This window comes from Chelonoidis abingdonii, chromosome 21 (genome assembly GCF_003597395.2).
Source record: "Chelonoidis abingdonii isolate Lonesome George chromosome 21, CheloAbing_2.0, whole genome shotgun sequence".
Lineage (NCBI taxonomy): Eukaryota > Metazoa > Chordata > Testudines > Testudinidae > Chelonoidis > Chelonoidis abingdonii.
Window position 1 is genome coordinate 15,209,308 of NC_133789.1, and position 21,555 is coordinate 15,230,862.

At 51.3% G+C, this 21,555-nt stretch overlaps 1 protein-coding gene across 2 annotated transcripts in view; it reads right to left on the reverse strand.

The window, feature by feature from the left end:
- Positions 1–21,555, reverse strand: part of ARHGAP27 (Rho GTPase activating protein 27) — a 78,888-nt gene that overhangs the window by 43,692 nt on the left and 13,641 nt on the right. For both annotated transcript variants that reach the window (XM_032784032.2, XM_032784030.2), the window contains one exon: positions 13,603–14,484. In XM_032784032.2, coding sequence (XP_032639923.1) covers positions 13,603–14,421 — 819 coding nt within the window. In that variant the 5' untranslated portion in view covers positions 14,422–14,484. The remainder of the gene's footprint in view (positions 1–13,602; positions 14,485–21,555) is intronic.

Consider the following 21,555-nt stretch of genomic DNA (forward strand, 5'->3'; position numbering starts at 1 on the left):
TTAAAAGAAATGAGACCGTGCCACCTATATTGAAGTTGGGGGGCGGCGAGCAGGGCAGGGTTGGGGAAGGATAAGTGTGTGAGCAATGTGAGCACACCAGGGCTTTGGGCTTAAATTGAGATCCAGCAGCAGGATGGTTCCTAAATCAAAGATGTGTCCCACAGAGCGTCTATTTTAATTTGGCTGAATTACAGGGGCTTCTTGACTAAGCACCTGCTGACCCTGGGGGAATGGTGCAAGGGGGAGTGCTGACACTGGGGGAGTGGTGCAAGGGGATGCGACATGTGGGAAGGGCAAGGGAGGGTGCCACGGGGAGGGTGCCACTGGGAAGTGCAAGGGGGAGCGCTGATACGGGGGAGTGTGCAACAGGGCGCGTGACACTTGCAGAGAGGGTGCAAGGGGAGTGCGACACTGGGGCTGTGCAAGGGGAGCGCTGACACTGGGAATGTGCAACAGTGCTGACACGGGAGTTGCAAGGAAGCGCTGACACTTGGGGAGGGGGACACTGTGGGAAGGCACACTGGGACTGCTGACACTCGCGGAGCAGTGCGGAGAGCACTGCGAAAGGAGACATGGGAATCGGAGTGCTGACTCGGGACCATTGTGGGGGAGGGTGCACTGGGGAGGGTGGCGCTGGGGAGCGCTGACACGGGACCGGTGCTGGTGGGGGAAGGGTGGCACTGGAGGAGCGCTGACACGGGACCGGTGCTGGTGGGGGAAGGGTGACACTGGGGGATGGGGTGGCGCTGGGGGAGCGCTGACACGGGACTGGTGCTGGTGGGTGACCACTGACACTGGGGAAAGCGATGCGGATTCTAGTTCTGCTTTACACGATTCCCAAAATTAAAACAAGTGTGGTGGGGTTTTTGCCAGGGTCTGTTCCCCAGCTGTCCCAGAAAAGCAGCGCGCTTCCTGGCATTATGGTTGGGACTGTCCCGGCTCTAGGGGCGAGCGGAATGGCTGAACGGGTCTCTGCCTAGCGTGGCAGGGGGCTGAGGAGCACTTGGCTCCTGCAGATACTGCTTTGTGCCACACGGTCAGTGTTGGAAGGAAGCCGGCGCGCTGGCTCTGGGTGGCTGGCAGCGCTGTGGCAGCCATCGCCTTGGCGGGGCGAGGCTCTGATAAGTCATCTCTGGCATGCGGCACACACCGGCTCCTGGTTCTATTTATAGCACTGCGTGCAGAATGCCTAAAGCCTTTGCCCCAGAGTGCAGTGATTTAATGGGATAACCAGCTGTGTCAGGTGTGGTCTAGGGGGCAGGGCACCAGCCGGGGACTCAAGAGATCTGGCTCCTGGTGCCAGCTCTGCCACTGACCTCCTGGGTGACCTTGGGAAAATCACCCCCTCCCCATCTCCAATCCTCTTTCCCTTCCTGCTTTTTGTCTTGTCTGCTCTCAGGGTATGTCTACACTATGAAGTTAGGTCGATTTTAGAGACGTTGATTTTTAGAAATCGATTTTATACAGTTGATTGCGTACGTCCGCATTAAGTCAGCAAAGTGCGTCCTCACTACGGTGGCTAGCATCGACTTACGGAGCGGTGCACTGTGGGTAGCTAGCCCACACTTCCCGCAGTCTCCGCCGCCCACTGGAATTCTGGGTTAAGCACCCAATGGCTGATGGGGCAAAAACATTGTCACGAGTGGTTTTGGGCACATTTCGTCAGTCACCCCTCCCCCCGTGAAAGCAATGGCAGACAATCCTTTCGTGCCAGACACCAGGGCAATTAGAAGAGCACAACAAGGTGCGCTGCGCATCAGAGAGGCTGTGAAAACCAGTGTCATGACTGGCCAGGCTTCAGTGTGACAGTTGTGTGTGTTTCTCCTTGATGCAAACCCACCCCCTTTGTTGATTTTAATTCCCTGTAAGCCAACCGCCCTCCCCCCTTTGAAATAAGGTAACTATTATTTTGAAACCATGCATTCTTTCTTTATTAATTAAAAAAAATGAGATAATGGACAAGGTAGCCCGGGTGGGGTGGGGGAGGAGGGAAGGACAAGGCCACACTGCTTATTGTAGCCATGCTAAAAATCAAACTGTTTGAATGACAGCCTTCTGCTGCTTTGGCCATCCTCTGCAGTGGAGTGGCTGGGTGCCCGGAGCCTCCCCCCCCGTGTTCTTGGGTGTCTGGGTGAGGAGGCTATGGAACATGGGGAGGAGAGTAGGTGGTTATACAGTGGATGCACCGGGGGTCTGTGCTGTTGTTGGCTTTCCTGCAGCTCCACCAGATGCTTCACCATATCCGTTTGCTCCCCCATTAGCCTCAGCTTCGTGTCCTGCCTCAGCTCTTCACACTCACTTAATTCTTTCCTGGCCTCTGCCACTGAATGCCCCCATGCAGGGCCGGCTTTAAGCCAGTTCACCTGATTCCCCGGAATAGGGCCCTGCGCCAAAGAGGGTCCTGCGCCTGCGCCTAAGGGGGTCCCGCTTCAGGGGTCTTCAGCGGCATTTTGGCGGCGGCGGGTCCGCTCTGGGGGTCTTTAGCAGCATTTTGGCAGTGGGGTTGTGTGTGTGTCCTTTCGTGCCGCAGAAAACCCAGAGCGGACACCTCACCGCCAAGTATTCTAATCTGGCCCCACGGGTCATAAAGCTGGCCCTGCCTCCTCGCATTAAGCTGTGCCCTATCAGTGCGGGAGGCCTGCATGAGCTTGGAAAACATGTCATCGGAAGTGCGTTTTTTTAGTCTCCTAATCTGCGATAACCTTAGGGATGGAGATGATAGGAGGAGCATAGAAACATTCCACACTCTATGATGCTGGGGGTACTGCATGGTCACCTGTGCTGCCGAGTGTGCCATGCTGACCAAACAGGAAATGGAGCACAATGGAGCACTCTGGGATAGCTCCTGGAGGCTAATACCATCAATTTGCATCCGCATTACCTCAAATTCGACCTAGCAAAGTCAATTTTAGTGCTATTCCCCTCGCCAAGGAAGAGTACAGAAGTTGATTTTAAGAGCCCTTTAGGTCAACGGAACGGGGTTGGTTGTGTGGACAGAGTCATTTTTAAATTGACCTAGCGCAGCTAAATTCGACCTAACCCCATAGTGCAGACCAGGCCTCTTGAAGGCAGGGACAGTTGCTGTGTAGGTGTTTGTTCATCACCCAGTGCCATGGAACACAGGACCGGCCAGACTGGATCAGAGCCAAGGGTCAGCTGGGCCAGTGTCCTGTCACTGACAGTGGCCAGCACCAGCTGGTGTAAGAACCCTTCAGCAGCAGCTGTGGGATAATCTGCCATCCTAACAGGTCTCATCCTGGTCTCTGCTAGGTAGAGATTGAAGGAAGCCCTGCAGCTGGCAGTTTAATATCCCTCCCAGAACTTGTGGTTGTTAATTATGATAATGCTGGAAGGCTGGATAGCCTTATCTACAGAAATGTCCAAACACTTTCTGAATCTCGTTAAGTTTGTGGAGTCAGCAATCTCATGTGGCAGGGAGTTCCACAGTCTAATCACACTATGTATGGAAAAAGCATTTTCTTGTATCATTTTTGAATTTCCCACCATCTAATTTCATTGACCAGTCCTTTGTCCTTGTGCTGTGAGAGAGGAGAACAGCAGCTCCCGGGCTCCCTTCTCAAGCACAGTCATTATTTTATCATGTCCCCTCTCATTTCTCCTTTCTGAGATGAACAATGGGGCCCTGATTTGGGGAGCCTGTGGTGCACTTAGCTGAAGCACTGGTGGGCTGACTGCTGCCACACATGTGCTAGCACTTGCTGGTGTTTTCCAGGACCGCTACTCTCAGCATGCTGGGGCCCAGGGGACCATGGCAGCATTGGCTGTGCAGCCTGAGGACATTTTCAGTGCGATGAACTAAGTTCAGGACTGAGGGATTAGATACCCCTCCTGCAGGTAGGACAAATCTAGGGGACCCCATTCTGCTTGGAATCAGAGAAGTGTGGGGCTGGAAGGGACCTCGAGAGGTCATCAAGTCCAGCCTCCTATGCTGAGGCAGGACCAAGTAAACCTCGACCATCCCTGACAGGGGTTTCTCCAACCTGTTCTTAAAAACCACCAGTGACAGGGACTCCACAACCTCTAGAGCCTGTTCCAGAGCTTAACCACCCTGAGAGTTACAAAGATTTTCCTAATATCTCACCTAAATCTCTCTTGCTGCAGATCAAGCCCATCACTCCTTGTCCTACCTTCAGTGAGATGGAAACAATTGGTCACCATCCTCTCTATAACAGCCCTGAACATACTGGAAGACTGTCATCACATCCCCACTCAGGTGTCTTTTGTCAGAACAAAACAAGCCCAGTTGTTTTAACCTTTCCTCAAAGGTTTTCTAAGCCTTCAATCATTTTTGTCCACATCTTTCCTAGTGTGGCAACCAGAACTGAACACAGTGCTCCAGCTGAGGCCTCACCAGTGTCAAGCAGAGCAGGACCATTACCTCCTGTGTCTTACACACGACATTCCTGTTAATACAACCCAGCGTATTAGTCTTTTTTGCAGCTGCATCACATTGCTGGCTCATGTTCAATTTGTGAGCCACTGTCACCCCTAGATCGTTTTCAGCAGCACAAACATCTAGCCAGTTATTCAGGATTTTGAAATTGTGCCTGTGCTTTTTCCTTCCTAAGTGCAGTATTTTGCACTTGTCTGTACTGAATTTCATTTTGTTGATTTCAGACCAATTCTCCAATTTGTCAAGGTCATTTTGAATTCTAATCCTGTTCTCCAAAGTGCTTACAACCCCTGCCAGCTTGGTGTTATCTGCGGATTGTATAAGCACACGCTCTAAGTCATTAATGAAAATATTGAATAGTCCTGGAGCCAGGACTGACCCCGAGAGGGACCCCTCTAGATGTACCCTCCCAGTTTGACAGCAAACCATTGATAATTGTTCTGAGTACGGTCTTTCAACCAGTTGTGCACCCACCTTATAGTGATTCCATCTAGACCACATCTCCCTGGTTTGTTTATGAGAGTCATGTGGGTTGGTGTCAAAAGCCTTATCTCACATCCACTGCTTCCCTCCATCCACTAGGCCAGTTACCCTGTTGGTCTGGCATGATGTGTCCTTGACAAATCCATGCTGGCTGTTCCTAGCACCCTACTAGCCGAGAGGTGCTTACAATCTGATTGCTTAGTTGTTTGTTGCAGTAGCTTTCCAGGCAGCAAAGCTAGGCTGACTGGTCTGTAATTCCTCTTTGTTCCCCCATGTAAAGATAGGCATTATGTTTGCCCTTCTCTAGTCCTTGGGGACCCTCCCCCCTCACGGGGGCCCAGAGCCCCAGTTCCAGCCTGAGCCCAAACATCAACACCACTGTTAATTGACTAGCCAGTGTTCAGTTGCAATGTAGACCCCTCCTGTCTGCCCCAGGTGCCTCCAATCCTCTATCATCACAGATGGCAGCCTCCCTGCGCTGGGGGTTCTTCCTGCCTCCTCAGGAGCTGGTCTGGGACAGAGACCCATTGGTCTCCTTCCCCCAGTGAGAGGAGAAGATTCATTTCCCCAGCACCCCAGGAGGGCGTTCCTCCTTCTCCCATCAGGGAGCAGCTTGATAGGGCACAGCCCTTCTGGTGCCCCACTGCCCCCCATAGTCTCTGCTTTCTCACCCACTGCCAGAGCTTCACTCCATGCCTGAGAGCTCACAGCCAGCCAGAGGCATGAAGGTGTGATTGCCCCTTTCCCCCGCCCCTGCAGTCCCTCAAGCCCCACTAGTGCTGCTTCTTACCCCCACCCCCTGGTATGATCTCACATGGAACCGCACACTGGACCTGGATGGAGCCCACCATCAAAAGAACAGCCCGGCCCACAGGGATAAACCGGAGCTGGTTGAGAAATGGAATCTTCGTCTGTAGTAAATTGTAACATTCCCACATTCTTTGTCCTGATGCCAGATGAAAAGTTGAACTATCAGAACTTTTCAGTACCATTGGCTTCACTTCAGTTGGGAAAAGTCAGAAGAAAATGTCCTGCTAACCTGTATTTTGTTTGGATTTTTGGAAACAAAACAAAACAAATCCTTCGGTTTTCTGATTGGGTTTTGGGGACTTTCCAGGCTCTTCCCCCTTTTCCACTGGGAACCCCCACCCCCCTACACCTTGGCTCTTTCTAGTTGGAAACAATAAAAAATATGTGAAATGCATTTGCCCATTTTATCACACCTATTTACCTCCCCTTGACCCTCCCCCGTTCTCATTCCAGTGGGAAAAGTAGGGCAAAAAGCCTTGAAAATCCCCAAACCAAACTGAAACACTGAAAATTTTCAATGTACTAAAAAATGAAAACCCAACACAAAATTGTCAAAGCATTTCAGCGGCACTGCTGCTTGCCCCTCAGAAAGATGCCATCCAAGCTGATGGGCTGCCATGGAGCCCCATTTCCAGGGACAATGTTTCGTTAAATGTTGACCTGCACTAGGCAAAAACATTGTCCTCTGCCAATGAGAACAGTGGGCTTGGCAGGGTGGGCATGTCCAAGAGTAAATACAACGCAGTGCAAAGCCACCAGTGCAGGAGGGTGAGTGGAGAGCATTGCACGGCGCTGCCAGCTGGAGGGATGATGCCAACTGGGAAATTTTACAACACTGGGTTTAGGCCAGATGTGGAGCCAGTATAACCACGGCTGCTACACCAGACCAGTAAAACCCGTCGTGTGGACAGTTGTACTGGGAAAAGATGCCTTATCCCAGTATAGTTTACTGCCCTTCACGTAACATGACAATACAAATCGTTATAATACTAAAATAATCCAAGAGGAATTACAACCATTCCAGCTCAGTGGCGACGTGCATGTATCTATTAGGGCCTAGCAGGTCTTTTAGAAAGAGAGACATAGCCCGAATAACAATCTGAACATGAATGGTGTGAGGCAAACTGGCATGAGCGGGTATCTGCAGTACAAAGAGGTGAACAACAGGCTGGCATGCCTTTGGCAACCGCAGTACTTCAGTACCGGTGACATCCAGTAGTGAAAACTGAGACATGCAGAGGCAAAAAGTTCACAATCTTACTGTCAATGTGTTTTGTGTGTGGTGTCAGTCCTCACCGTGTTGCTTCCTGACGAGTTTTGGCTGCCGGCCATGTTTGCTGAATGCCTTGCAGACTCACCTTCCAGCCTGAATTGTCACAGAAATAAAAAGTGCCCCATCTACTGCTAGCAATTCTGGCCTAAGAAGAGCAGTGCATGACAGTCCCATGCGTGTTATGCATCTTTCACTATAAACAAAACCCTGGGTTCAGGGAACGTCCAGGCTGCCCGAAGAAGGTCGCTAAAATCAAGAGGAATGGCAAAGAAAAGTCTAGTTGTGCCACATTAACTCTGCCCCGGTGCATATACAGAGACAGTCTAGTTACACAATCACCAACTATTTCCCAGTGCAATTCCACACCACACTTTCTTCTGCAGGCAGATACACAAGTGCAGCCTCTTGTGCCCTATTTTTTACTTTAGATTTGTACACAGAACTGACGACCCCTAGGGCATATCCACAATGTCTAGCTTTGGTAAACGTACGTGCATTAGCTCTGACTTAACTAATGTGCTAAAAACAGCCTCGTGGCTGCCGCAGCATGGGCTGGCCAACTGAGGACGTACCTAGGCTCTCAGACAGTGCTGTATGCGGGTGGCTAGCCCGAGGTGCCGCCAATGCATGCTGCCATGCCACGCAGCTAGTGCACGCACAACTACCTCCAGCTACTGCGTGGACATAGCCTGTAATCCACACCCATGAAATAACAGTGCTCTCGAAACCTCTCTCGACCACGAACCAACACATCTGCCACAAGCACCTATATCCCAGAAGAAGCCAAGGCCCTCTTTCAGGTCACCCCGGCCTTGCAGCATGGCAGCTATTTCTAACCAAGGGCTCTGCAAGTGAGTTCCAAAGCCTACAGCTCCACTCCGCTGCCCCTGCTCTGATTGGAGCCGCAGAGAGAGAGGTTTTTCACAAGAGTCGGCGCCAGGTCACTTAGGGCTTTCTGGGTCAAACCTGGGTAGACCAGATGCCTGATCTTATAGGGACAGTTCTGATTTTTGGGCTGCTATTACCCCCCCCACACACACACACACCCATCCTGATTTTTCACATTTGCTGTCTGGTCACCCTAGTCAAACCCAACTTCTAAACTCTGGCAGGGCTTACGAGGTAGCCTCAGCTCTGGTGTAACTGACTTCCTAAGCCTTTAGGGTGAGGTAGGGTCTCTGCCACACAACAGGCCTTCTGCTGGTTGCGTCCTTCTGGGGGCTCAGAGCCCCCCGACCCAAACGCTGGGGAACCAGGGAGAGCTCGGTGCTGAGGCAGCCTTGTGCAACGCTCCCCTTAATTCCTAGGCCTGGGGAATATTTGTGCAGATGCTGTAGCAAACTGAGTGCAGGAGATCCCTGCCATGGGGCTGGACTCTGTTACTGTGCACGGCTGGACAAGATGCAGCAGGGCCCAGCAGTTGTGCTCTGGAGCGGTGGTGCCCATGGAGAAGCTGATGGGTTTTACTTTGACGTTTCTATTGACTGGAGCAGAAAAGCCCCAATCACCGCACTCAGCCACCAGCTCCCTTGGCCTCAGTTCAGACCAAGGCTGCTTCTCCTTTCTCCCAGCCCTTTCTGCTAAGGTAATCCTGGCCCTGGGCACAGGTCCCGTTGTCCCAGTGGCTAATCCGCCACTGCCCTGGTGGCCCACTAGTGAGAGCCTGTCCCCTGCCCTGGGACTGGCAACTGAGCCCTGGGGTAGTGGTGGCAGGGCTCTGGTGGTGTTTTAAAGGGCCCGAGGCTCTGGCTGCTGCAGAGCACCCACTAATTTTTCCCTGTGGGTGCTCCAGCCCCAGAGCACCCACCTATGTCGGCGGTAGCCATTCCCTTTGTGGAGGTGGGTTTTTTAGAGTGCTGGGAGAGCTCTCTCCCAGCACCGTGCCATGACTACACAAGCCACAGCAGCGCTTTAACGTTGCCAGTGAAGATGTGCCCTAAGACGCTAAGAATCCAGCCATACCTCAGGCAAGCTCCTCCCATCGCTCTGGGTCTGCCCTCTAGCAGGAGCAGAGAAGCAGGGGGCACAAGTGCCACCAGAGACTGATGTGCTGTAGCTGGCAGCCCAGAGGGCCAGCATGCCCAGGGGGTGGAGTCCAACAACCCCAACCACCCTGGCCCAGCCACTGCAGGATGCCCCCCCCGCACCTTCCTTGGGAGCTGGCTGGCTGCCTGTCAGGAGGCGATGGCTGGGAATTGGGCCTTTGGGCAGCAGATAGGGCAGGCGAGCGCCAGACCGGGGGGCACTGTTGTGCTGACAGTAGATAGGCCAGTCTATCCCCAGCCTAAGCCACGCCTGGCTGAGTCCTTACTCTGTACAACCCACTGGAAATCAATCTGGATCCGTCTGCTGGCTGGTGCTGGGACAAAGGGGAGGCTGGTCCCCTATTCAGCAGCTGCTGCAAGGACTCTGAGGGTGCAGCTCCTTCCCTGCCCCTGGCATCCCTGAAATGCCCATTGCACCTGGGCCAGTTGTGGAAGGAGCCCAGCCCTGGTTCCATGCCTGGGCCTAGGGGGTGTCTGTGCTGGGAGGAGTACCCCCACCCCACAGCCGATTCACGCCAGGCTAGCTGATGCAAAAGGGCTGCAGAGCAGCTCTGCACAGGGTTATAAGGGAAGCGCTGGAAAATGGGGTCTATATAGGGTCACCATCTGTCCCTGAGTGGGTGGGACAGCCCCAAAATGCAGAGTTCAAGTTCTGGTCTCAGGCTGAATGATTCCAGGACAGCATTTGTCCCGGATTCCCTGGGGTGCTGCTTTGTGCCTGCCTGAGGCCCAGAGATGGGACCAGCTTCCTCCAGGTTGGGGGCTGACGTGGGCCTTAGCCCCCCTCATCAAGAGGCCCCACTGAGGCCCTGCCCCTGGCCAGGCTGAAAGCTGGAGCCGGGATGTGGTGAGAGCTGCCCAGGGAGCCAGGGCCGCTGTGGGGAGCACAGACTCTCCACCCACAGGTGCCGACTTCCATTTTTCTGGGTGGGTGCTCCACCCCCATCCAGCCCCCTCTCTGCCCTTTCCCCCAAGGCCCCACGATCATCCCGCCTCTTCCCACTCCACCCCCTCCCCAAGAGTGTCCCACCCGCATGCCACCTCTTCCCCCTCCCACCCACCACCAAACAACTGATCAGTGGGGGCCGCTGAACAGCTGATTGGCGGGTGGCTGGTGGGTGCTGAGCACCCACTATTGTTTTGGAGCACCCATGGAGTCAGTGTCTATGCCTCCAAGTGCCCTGGGTGGTGCGCCCAGGGGACAGGGACACAGGCTGGGGCCTGCTTTCAGCACTCTGCTCAGGGCAGGTGGAGTGTCTAGGGTTCCCCACTGGCCTGGGCTCCTTGGGCGGCTCTTACCCAGGCCCGGCTTCGGTTTTTGCCCTGGCCAGGGAGTGGGGGCTCAGGGAAAGAGGAGAAGCAGGGGGTATGGCCACTGAAGGGGTGGACTCCTTCATGTGTTCCACTTTGCCTTTTGAAAAGGTGTCACCCTAGTTCTCCAGTGTCCCCCAATATTTAGTATTTCTAACTAAATCACCAGCTCATGGAGCCTGATGATTCTGCAGAATCTCAGCATTAGGTGGACAGTGAGCGCCTAGCTCTTGGCCTTGTCACGAAAAGTGGGACACGTGAGCTGCTTGTGAGCTCAGAAACCAGGAGACAAAGGAACTGAACCCAAAGTTCAATCTTATTAAAAATCGGACAGTTTTCATGGGCCTCGCTCGCGGCTTGGGGCCTGGCTGTTGCTCTGAACGCTTCGCATGGGAGGTGCCACAGAAGTAGTTTCTGAAGCTGACCTGGGAGCTGCTACCAGCCACTTCCTCAAGAACTAAGAGGAGAGGAAGAGTGTGGAGAAGAAAATACGGCAGCTTCAAACTGCCCCGCTAGCTGCAGCAGTTTCTGGAATTGAACATGTTTGCTGAATTGCTGAGCTACAAGCTGCAGCTGAAAAGGCAGCCAGGCTCCCAGGGCAGGACAGCAGGAGCGGAAGCCCAAGGGACCCCACTGCAGAATGCTTAGAGTCACAGTGGCCTCTGCTGGTCCCTTGACACTATGTGAGCACAGAGAGAAGGAGAGAATTTGATAACTAAACAAGGCAGCATGAGGATTCTGGCTCTGATACGAGGCTTCCACCCAGAGATTGCCAGGCGCTTTGCAAAGGCGCCAGAAAGTATCATTAACCTCCCTCCACAGATGGGGAAACTGAGCCACAGGGCAAGGAAGTGATGTATCCAGAGGTCACACCCGATCAGGGCCGTCTCTAACCTCCCAAACAATAATCATTAAATGCAACACCCTGAGTATTGATGTCACAGCACAGCTGCGAATTCCAGCGCTGGAAAGGCAGGCAGGGCCTGAAATTCAGGTTCCCCCACAACGTTCACTCAGCCTTAGTGTGTGTGAGGCGCCGGCAGTAGAAATGCTGCTGTGAAAGGGGTAGGAAGACTCAGAACTCAAGTTATTTTCTATCTAACTTTGCTTGGTTTTGGGACTGTGAGATCAGGGCAACCTCTGGGAATGCCCCAGGCTGTGGAATGAGGACCATTCAGGGGGGTGTGACTGGGGCCTGGGCCAGCCCCCTTGTGGGGCAGAGAGGGAGTGCTACCTAGTTCCACTCCTGGCCCCACACCTGGGGTCTCAGCTGCGAGCCCCATGCCCAGGGATCTGTTGCTGGCCACACGCTTGAGGCTTTGCTCCCAGCTCTGGCTGCTGTCTCTGGGGGGCAAGGGGGCGGAGACAGGTGTAAGGGGGGGCACGATGGAGCTCTGCTCCCGCCCTTCAGAAAACTGTGCTCCAGCAGCTCTGCCTTGCCATTTTCTGAGCTGTCCCATGCGCCTGCCCAGCTCAGCAGGTGAAGCCCTTTGCCTGGGGGCGCCGGGGCTAGGAAGAGGGCGTCAGGGGAGAAGCTGAGCTAGCACAGTCTGTCACTGCCCGTCCACCCGGAAGTCAGGGCACACCCCAATTTCCACTCCTAGCTACACCGCTATTGGGAGGTATCATTTGAAAACTAAGAACTCGCTGGTCAGTAACACCATGGTGCAATGTGTGCAGCAACATTACATGTAAAGTTAGGACCACGTGATGAAATCAGGACTCAGGTGTGTTCACCAGACAAGTCTGGGGAGGGGTGAATCTGTTTCTCAAAGACAAAGCACAAGCTGACGCCTCTGGCCAGGTGCCATCAGAGCTGATGGGCCACCACCTGCCAAGTGGCCGTTCTTTGGCAAGGAAGGGGGAGGCAGGGACAACAGCTCTGCTTGCCCTCTAGCTCCACGCCTCCTTGCTCTCAGCTGGAAAGAACTTTATCTGGGGTCACTCTCGAGAAAAGCATATCCAAGGGAGACTGTAAAAGTGAGGGGAAGCTGCAGCCCACTCCCCAGGCTCTCTTTCTCCTCATCTCTCTCTTTTCACCTCAGCCAACACATCAAGCAGCTGTGGCCTTTGGGAGCAGATCTCGGCCTGAGAGCTGGGTCAGCAGTGCTAAGACACACATGCGGCAAGGGATGTCACCTCAAACCAGGCCGAGTTTGCTCAGTTTCAGAAGCAGTTTGTCTTTGTTTTTCTTGTGATCATTTCTGACCTGCACTCAATTCAAGTCTCTCCCCGTGTGAGACAAGCAACTTGTTTTAGTCTTTAATTAAAGTGAAGCCAGTGATGGGAATTGAGCAGGTAACTCCGTTGAAGGTGGCAGACCAGTACACTGATCTCCTTAGAGAAGCAACAGACCTAGTGTATCTGGACTATCCAGGAGAGGTCTGGCCAGTGCAAAACATGCCTTGGGGGGCGGGGGGGTAGGAATTCAGGACAGGGAGTGTTGGGGTCACCCTGCGAGTAGTAACCAAGGCTGCTGGAAGCCAGACTGTGGCTGGTGTTTGCAAACAGGCTGCTGAGGCCAGAGTGGCTGGACCAGGCTGTGGCTACAGACGGACACTCGGGGTGTGACCTGCACACTATTTGGCTGTTTGTGAGCGGCCCAGGTGGGAGCTATAGCAGCGAAGCACTGTGAGGCACTCCAGGTTGCAGGGCAGGGCTGACACAACCCCTCCCTGGCCTGGGTCGCACCCTGCAATGCCAGAGCACTCCTTGGAGATTTTAAAGGGAAATACTAGGATATTCTGCCCCCCGACCCCCCAGTACAAGCTCTGCAGGAAGAACACGACCTTGTGTCCTTCCACCTCAGCTATTCAGCCTCGCCAGCTGGGGCACTGATTGCATAAATGAAAGCCAGAAAAGCCCCTTAAAGTCCCTAGACCAGCCCTTCCAAGGGTTTCCTCATGGCCCTGCAGAAGCACACAAAGCAGGTGTGATCACGGCAGCACTTTGATCGTCAGCAGTGCCTTTTCTCTGAGGTGCTCAGGTGCTTACTAGTCATGAGATGAGCAGCACATTCCTTGCCCAAGGTGGCTGAGTTAGCCTAGGAACCTAAGAGAGCTGACTCCCAGTCTGCTCCGCTCAGGGTGTCCAGACAGCAAATGTGAAAGATCAGGACAAGGGGTGGGGGTAATAGGAGCCTATATAAGAAAAAGACCCAAAAATTGGGACTGTCCCTATAAAATCGGGACATCGGGTCACCCTAGATCCACTAACTTCCCACCTATGTTCCCTTTTGTGGCCCAGAGGGAAGCTGTGCTACTCACCTGAGCTGGCCAGCTGGACCCTGCCTGCGTACCTGCCTTCTCCTGTCTCTCCAGGTCCTTGATGGATTCATAAATGTTCTCAGATTGGCTCTTGCTGAGAGGCTGCGGGGAAAGCAAAGCACCCGCTGCGGTCCCCGCCCTGCGTGACTCCGTGTGACTGACTCTAAGTCGGGGGTTGGGGGTGACCCTGGCCAGGTCATCCAGGGACTGCGTCGGGCGCATGTGCTCGATGGGGGGGATGTGCAGCACCGGAGAGTGACTGCTCCTCTTTGTGCAGTGAGGGTTGTGAAATGAGCTCAGCACTGGAGGGGTGTCTTTCCCCTCTCCTACGGCTCGAGTCAGGGTCTCACCTTCGAAGCTGGTGTCTTTGCAAGCGGGCCCCAAAGTTCCAGATCCTGACCACACAGACCCAGCTCCCAAGTCAGTGTCGGGTTCATTGGTATCCATTTTGTGCTGCTCTTTCTGCTGAGCAGCACTCAGGAATTTGTACTCATATGCCAAAGGCTGGTCCCTGGCTGGCTGTAAGACAATTGTCTCCAAGGCGTCCCTGGAGACCAGCTGTCCAGGGGTTTCTGGAGGAAGCTCGAACAAACTGGTGGGCTGGGTGACTGGGGGCAGTTCCTTCACATACTTTGCCGGGATGTAGAATGGACGAGCGTCCTTGCTTTTTTTAACATGCCACCAGTGATCGTTAGTTCTTCTCAACAGGACGTACCGCTCGTTGGGCTTTATGGAAATGAGCGTCCCATCCTTAGCCACATACTCAAATTCGTACTCCACTAGGACGTACACATCCTCCAGAGTGCCGGCCGGCTCCATGTCTGGCTGAGAAATCCCTGCACTGTGGAGCTGCTTCCTGTGAACAGTTCCTGTTTCCTCCGCCTGAAAGACACGAAGCAGGGGAACAAGTTTACAACCCTCTAGCCCTGCCAGAGTCTGCTTCCCCCTGCTTATTGATGTAGTCTCTTTCCAGTCACCCTCTTTACTCCAAAAGACCTGATTTCAGTGGAACCCAACCATCTCCTTTTAACAGGGAGGGGAATTAACTAGTATAGGTGTAGTTTGACTTCTATATTTGGGGGACTGGCTCCAGTCAGGCCAACGGAGCCGCACATAGGAAGGGCTCTGTAGTAACTCCAGTGTCCCATCTCAAGTCATTGGGGATCTTTGCTACTGGCAGTCACCGATAGGCCCCTGCCATTGCAGGCAGTCCTGTCATACCATCCCCTCCATAAACCTATCAAGCTGAGTCTTGAAGCCAGTTAGGGTTTTTTGCCCCCACTGCTCTCTGTGGGAGGCTGCTCCAGAACTTCACTTCTTTGATGGTTAGAAACCTTCGCCCAGTTTCAAACCTAAACTTGTTGATGGCCAGTTTATAGCCATTTATTCTTGTGTCCACACTGGCACTTAACTTAAATAACTTCTCTCTCTCCCTGGTATTTATCCCTTTGATGTATTTAAAGAGAGCGATCAGATCTCCACATAGCCTTCTTTTGGCTAGGCTAACCAAGCCAAGCTCTTTGAGTCTCCTCTCCTAAGGTAGGTTTTCCATTCCTCGGATCATCCTAGTAGACCTTCTCTGCACCTGTTCCAGTTTCAATTCATCTTTCTTAAACATGGGAGACCAGAACTGCACACGGTGTTCCAGATGAGGACTCATCAGTGCCTTGTATAATGGTACTAACACTTCCCTGTCTCTACAGTAAATACCTCGCCTGATGCATCCCAGAACTGCATTTGCCTTTTCACGGCTGCATCACATTGATGACTCATAGTCATCCTGGGATCAACCAATACACCCAGGTCTTTCTCCTCCTTTGTCATTTCCAACTAATGATTCCCCAGTTTATAGCAAAAATTCTTATTGTTAGTCCCTAAATGCATGACTTTGCACTGTTAAATATCATTCCATTTCTATTACTCCAGTTTACAAAGTCATCCAGATTTTCTTCTATGATATTCCGGTCCTCCTCCCTATTGGCAATACCTCCCAACATTGTGTTGTCTGCAAATTTTATTAGCACACTCCCACTTTTTGAGCCAAGGTCAGTAATAAAAATGTTAAATAAGGTTGGTCCCAAGACTGACTCCGAGGAACTCCACTAGTAACCTCCCTTTAGCCTGACAGTTCACCTTTCAGTATGACCCGTTGTAGTCTCCCCTTAAACCAGTTCCTTGTCCACCTTTCAGTTCTCATATTAATCCACGTCTTCTCCAATTTAACTAATAAGTTCTCATGTAAAATTTGTATCAAATACCTTACAGACATCCAGGTAGATTAGATCTACTGCATTTCCTACATCTAAAAAATCAGTTATCTTCTCAAAGAAAGATAGTAACTTAGGGTATGTCTTCATTAGCAACATTAAAGCGCTGCCTCATGGCTGTGTAGTGCTGGGAGAGAGCTCTCCCCAAAAAAACTCACCCTCCACCAGGGGCATAGCTACCAGTGATGAGAGCGCAGCGGTGGGAGTCTGAACCTGAGACCGAGACCCAGCCTGGAAGATTTCAGCCAGAATTGTTGAACTTTGGCAAAGTTATAAGCAACCCAAACCAGGGTCTTAGAATGAGAAGTATCAGGCAACCTTAAGTAAAAGTGCTGTTACTAGCACCACCAGGAGTGCTAGACCAGGAAGAGAGGAGGGAGAGGGCTAGCAGAAATATTGTGGGGACTGATCTATGTTTCTGCCTCTGCGTGTTATTCCCAGTAAACTGTGTGTGTGGCTGCTGTCTCTCCCCCAGCTCCAGGTGCTTGGCAAGCCGTCCCCGCAGGCCCCTCCTTGTGATGCTCTGTATGTGCCAGATCTGGGCCCTCCCCTTGGCAACTGCCCCCCTCTGTACCCAGAGATGGTGTGAGACAGGGCAGCCAATGTAGTGAGCGAGCCCCATCACAGTATATTAAAAATGCTAGTTAATAAACACAACTATGACATAGTTTGCATCACAGACCTGGTGGGATAATATGCATGACTGGAATATTAGTATAGAACGAATATTAGTATAGAACGATACAACTTGCTCAGGAAGGACATTCAGGGAAAAAGGGAGGAGGTGTTGCCTAAGTTATCAAAGATTTGTACATTTGGAAATAGGAGACACTTGTTGAAAGTCTCTGGGTAAGGATAAAAGCAGATTAAAAACAAGGGTGATGGCATGCCAGGGGGTCTACAACAGACCACCTAACCAGCGAGAAGAAGTGAATGAGGCTTTTTTTAAACAACTAACAAAATCACCCAAAGCACAGGACTTGGTGGTGATGAGGGATTTCAACTACCCAGACATCTGTTGGGAAAATAACACAGCAGGGCACAGATTGTACAAGTTACTTGAATGTATTAGAGACAATTTTTTATTTCAGAAGATGGAGACAGCTACTAGGGGAGAGGCTGGTCTAGATTTGATTTTTGATAAATAGGGAGGAACTGACTGAGAATTTGAAAGTGGAAGGCAGCTTGAGTGAAAGTGATCATGAAAGGATAGAGTTCATGATTCTAAGGAATGGTAGGAGGAAAAACAGCACAATAAAGAAAATGGATTTCAAGAAGGCAGATGTTAGCAAAGTCAGGGAGTTGGTAGGTAGGATCCTATGGGAAGCAAGTCTACGGGAGAATATAGTTTAAGAGGTTTGGCAGTTTTTCAAAGAGACTTTTATGAAAGGTACAATAGCAAACTATCCCACTGCATAGGAAAGACAGGAAGTCTGGCCAGAAGCCACCCTGGCTTCACCAGGAGATCTTCAAAAATTTGAAACTCAAAAACAAACAAACAAAAGAGAGTTACAAAAAGCGGAAACTAGGTCAAATTCCAAAGGATGAATATAAAAAACCAATATAAGTATGTAGGGACAAAACTAGAAAGGCTAAGGCACAAAATGAGATTAAACTAGCTAGAGACATAAAGGGTAACAAGAAAACATTCTACAGATAGAATATCTGGGTTGGAAGGGACCTCAGGGGGTCAATCTAGCCCAACCCCCAGACAGATTTTTGCTGAGATCCCTAAATGGCCCCCTCAAGAACTGAACTCACAACCCTGGGTTTAGCAGGCCAATGCTCAAACCCACCTCCCTTTAGATTACATTAGAAGCAAGAGGAGGATGAAGGATAGGGTAGGCCCATTACTCAATGAGGGGGAAAAATAACAACAGAATATGTGGAAATGGCAGAAGTGCTAAATGTCTTTTTTGTTCTGGTTTTCAACAAAAAGATTAGTAGTGATTGGACATCTAACACAGTGAATGCCAGTGAAAAGGAGGTAGGATCAGAGGCTAAAATAGGAAAAGAACAAGTTAAAAATTACTTAGAGAAGTTAAATGTCTTCAAGTCACCGGGGCCTGATGAAATGCATCCCAGAATACTCAAGGAGCTGACTGAGGAGATATCTGAGCCATTAGCAGTTATCTTCTCAAAATCATGGAAGATGGGGGAGATTCCAGAGGACTGGAAAAGGGAAAATCTAGTGACAAGCTATAAAAAGGGAAATATGGACAATCCAGGGAATTACAGACCAGTCAGCTGAATTTCTGTACCCGGAAACATAATGGAGCAAATAAGTAAGCAATCAGTTTGCAAACACCTAGAAGAAAATAAGGTGATAAATAAGAGCATGGATTTCTCAAGAACAAATTGTGTCAAACCAACCTAACAGGTTTCTTTGACAGGGTAACAAGACTTGTGGATAAGGGGAAAATGGTAGATGTGGTATATCTCGACTTTAGTAAGGCTTTTGATACAGTCTCACGTGACCTTCTCATAAACAAACTAGGGAAATAAAACACAGATGGAGCCACTATAAGGTGGGTGCAAAACTGATTGTAAAACCGTTACCAGAGAATAGTTATCAGTGGTTCAGTCATGCTGGAAGGGCATAACAATGGGGTCCTGCAGGGATGAGTTCTGGATCTGGTTCTGTTCAACATCTTCATCAATGATTTAGATAATGGCATGCAGAATACAAAGTTTGCGGACAATACCAAGCTGGGTAGGGTTGCAATTGCTTTGGAGGGTAGGATTAAAATTCAAAATGATCTGGACAAACTGGAGAAATGGTCTGAAGTAAACAGGATGAAATCCAATTTGGACAAATACAAAGTTCTCCACTTAGGAAGGAACAATGTTACACACATACAAAATGGGAAATAACTGCCTAGGAAGGAGTAGTGCAGAAAGAGATCTGGGGGTGATAGTGGATCACAAACTAAATGTGAGTCCAGCTAGTGACCACTGGATCATCCTTCCTCTCTTACAGCACTGAACTTCTCAACAAGCTGCCCAAACCCCCTTAACTCTACCCATAGGTGCTGACTTCTAATAACACCGGTGGGTGTTCAACATCCTTCTACCCCCGCCCCACCCCCCCACCAACCCCTTTCCCAAAGTCTCCACCCCCGCCCCATTTCGACTCCTTCCCCAAATTCCTGCTCCAGCCCCGCATCTTCCGCTGAGTGTGCCAAGTTCCCACTCCTTCCCCATCCCTCCTGTAGCTTGTTACAGCTGATTGGCGGTGAGGGAGGGAGGAGCGGTGTTGCGGCACACTTAGGGAAGGAGGCGGAGGAGAAGGTGAAGCAGGGGGGTGGGGCGGGGAGCTTGGCTGCCGGTGGGTGCAGAGAACCCACTAATTTTTCCCAGTCAGTGCCTATGACTCTACCCCTCACCAGTAACTACCTCCCTTCAAACTCCAGAGGTTGCCAGCTCGTGTGACTTTTATCTTGAGTATCATGGTGTTTGGTGTTAAAGCCCCAACTCCTGGGATTATGGGGGAAATCTCTGTTTTTTTAAAAAAGGACTTTTTAGCCCTCATGATTGTGGAGAAAAGCAGGGCTGCCTGGAGGAGAGGGGGGGCAAGTAGGGCAATTTGCCTCAGGCCCCGAGCCCTGCAGGGGTCCCCACGAGAGTTTTCAGGGGCCCTCATGAGAGTTTTCAGCAGCAGGTCCTTCAGTGCTGCCAAACACACCCGATCGAGTGAAGGACCCAGTGCTAAAGACCTGGAGCTTCTTCCAGCGGCAGTTCAGTGGCGAGGGCTCCTTCCGCTCCGGGTCTTCAGCGGCAGTTCAGCGGTGAGGGCTCCTTCCGCTCTGGGTCTTCGGCGGCAGTTCAGTGGCGAGGGCTCCTTCTGCTCCGGGTCTTCGGCGGCAGTTCAGCGGCGAGGGCTCCTTCCGCTCCGGGTCTTCGGTGGCAGTTCAGTGGTGGGTCCTTCACTCACTTCGGGACCCGCCGCTGAAGTGCCCTGAAGACCCGGAGTGGAAGGACCCCCGCTCCCGAAGACCCCAGGCTCCCTGAATCTTCTGGGTGGCCCTGGGCCCATGTGCCCTGTAAAGACTCATAGAGACCAGAAGAAATACAAAACGGACAAAAATGTATTATTTTTTAAACACTTATGATCTTCAAACCAATCTCATGACATTTGCAGGCCTGATTCGTGATGGCTGAGTGTCTGAGGCTGGCAGTGCTGATGATGTGTGTCAACTGTGCATGTCTCTGATATTAAATGAGCTGCTTTGTCTCCACAGTCACTTTTTCTGTTTTCATGTACGGGCTCTATGCCGGTACCCATCCTGGACCAGTGAAACCAAAGAGCACAGGACTGAGCCCTCAGTTACCTGGGCACATGAGCTTTGGCTGTGAAGGCATCATGTTAGGCCATGTCTATGCTACAAATTTCAGTCAACACAAGTTACGTCGGTGTCCAGCTGCCAAAGTTTGTATATTGTCCGTGCACATGCCTACCTGGCTGCTTGTGTCGACACTGCATGTACTGACCAGAAGTGCTTGTGTCAATGCAAAGTGTGGAGCACCACAGGTAGGTATCCCAGTGTGCCATGCACCGCTATTCAGTGCAATGTCTTTGAGGAATTTTTTTGCACTATGGTGTAGGGTAGAAATGACTCACCCTGTATTTGCAGACCTGTGGGACTTACTGCAACAATGGGGAACATGACAGTTTCTTGGAGGACAGTTTGCTGAGGGATGCAGCGAAAAACAATTCCAAATTATGAGTGGCGTTCACAGAGCAGCTTCTGGCAGCAGAGTATCACTTCTGGGCTTGAGAAACAAGCACCGGCAAGTCCTGGACTGGTATGTTATGTTCTCCTGAGAACTCTTGATGAAATCTAGGGATGACACTGGCAGCCATATTTCTTCCAACACAGTAGGACTGGACTGGCTGCGTGGTTGAAGGAGGCTTTAGAAGAGCACTTCAATGGTCGGCCACAGTTGCGTTCTGTGCTGGCATGTGCTCTGGGCTGGAAGCTTTGGGTGCTGCTGGGAACTGTGTAGAACTTGCTCTACATTGTTAAATAGACTGAGTTTTCTTGAAGCTATTAATTATGCAGTGCTTGCTGTCCAAGGGCTGAGTGCACTCAGTACCACCCTGCATTCTGGAATGTGTGCTGGGAAGTCATACAGAGCAGTTTATTCTCCACAAATATACATGTACTGAGTGGCAAACTCTGGGCAGAAGAGGAACAGGTGATGCAATACAAAGTTTTAACATAAATGAACAGAACGTGACTTTAAAAAATTGAAAAGGCAACAAACAGTTCTGTGCGGTTCAGCACGTGAATGTAGTCCATTGTGGCTACACACACACACGGTTCTCACAGGTCAGGTATATGAGGCTGTGTTTTCTTTGCTGTCCCTCAGCGGGGTGTGGTAGGATACTGCTGCAGCCTGTGACACCACATAATATGGTGGGGAATGTAGGGAACTGCTACCATGAAGTTCTCCAAGGACAGCAAGGACCTGTAGGTCAAGCAGGGTCTGCACCACTTGGTTTGCTCCCTGAGAAGCCCCATTGTGTCATAGAATATTAGGGATGGAAGATCTCAGGAGGTCATCTAGTCCAATCCCCTGCTCATAGCAGGACCAACACCAACTAAATCATCCCAACCAGGGATTTGTCAAGACAGGCCTTAAAAACCTCTAAGAATGGAGATTCCACCACCTCCTTAGGTAA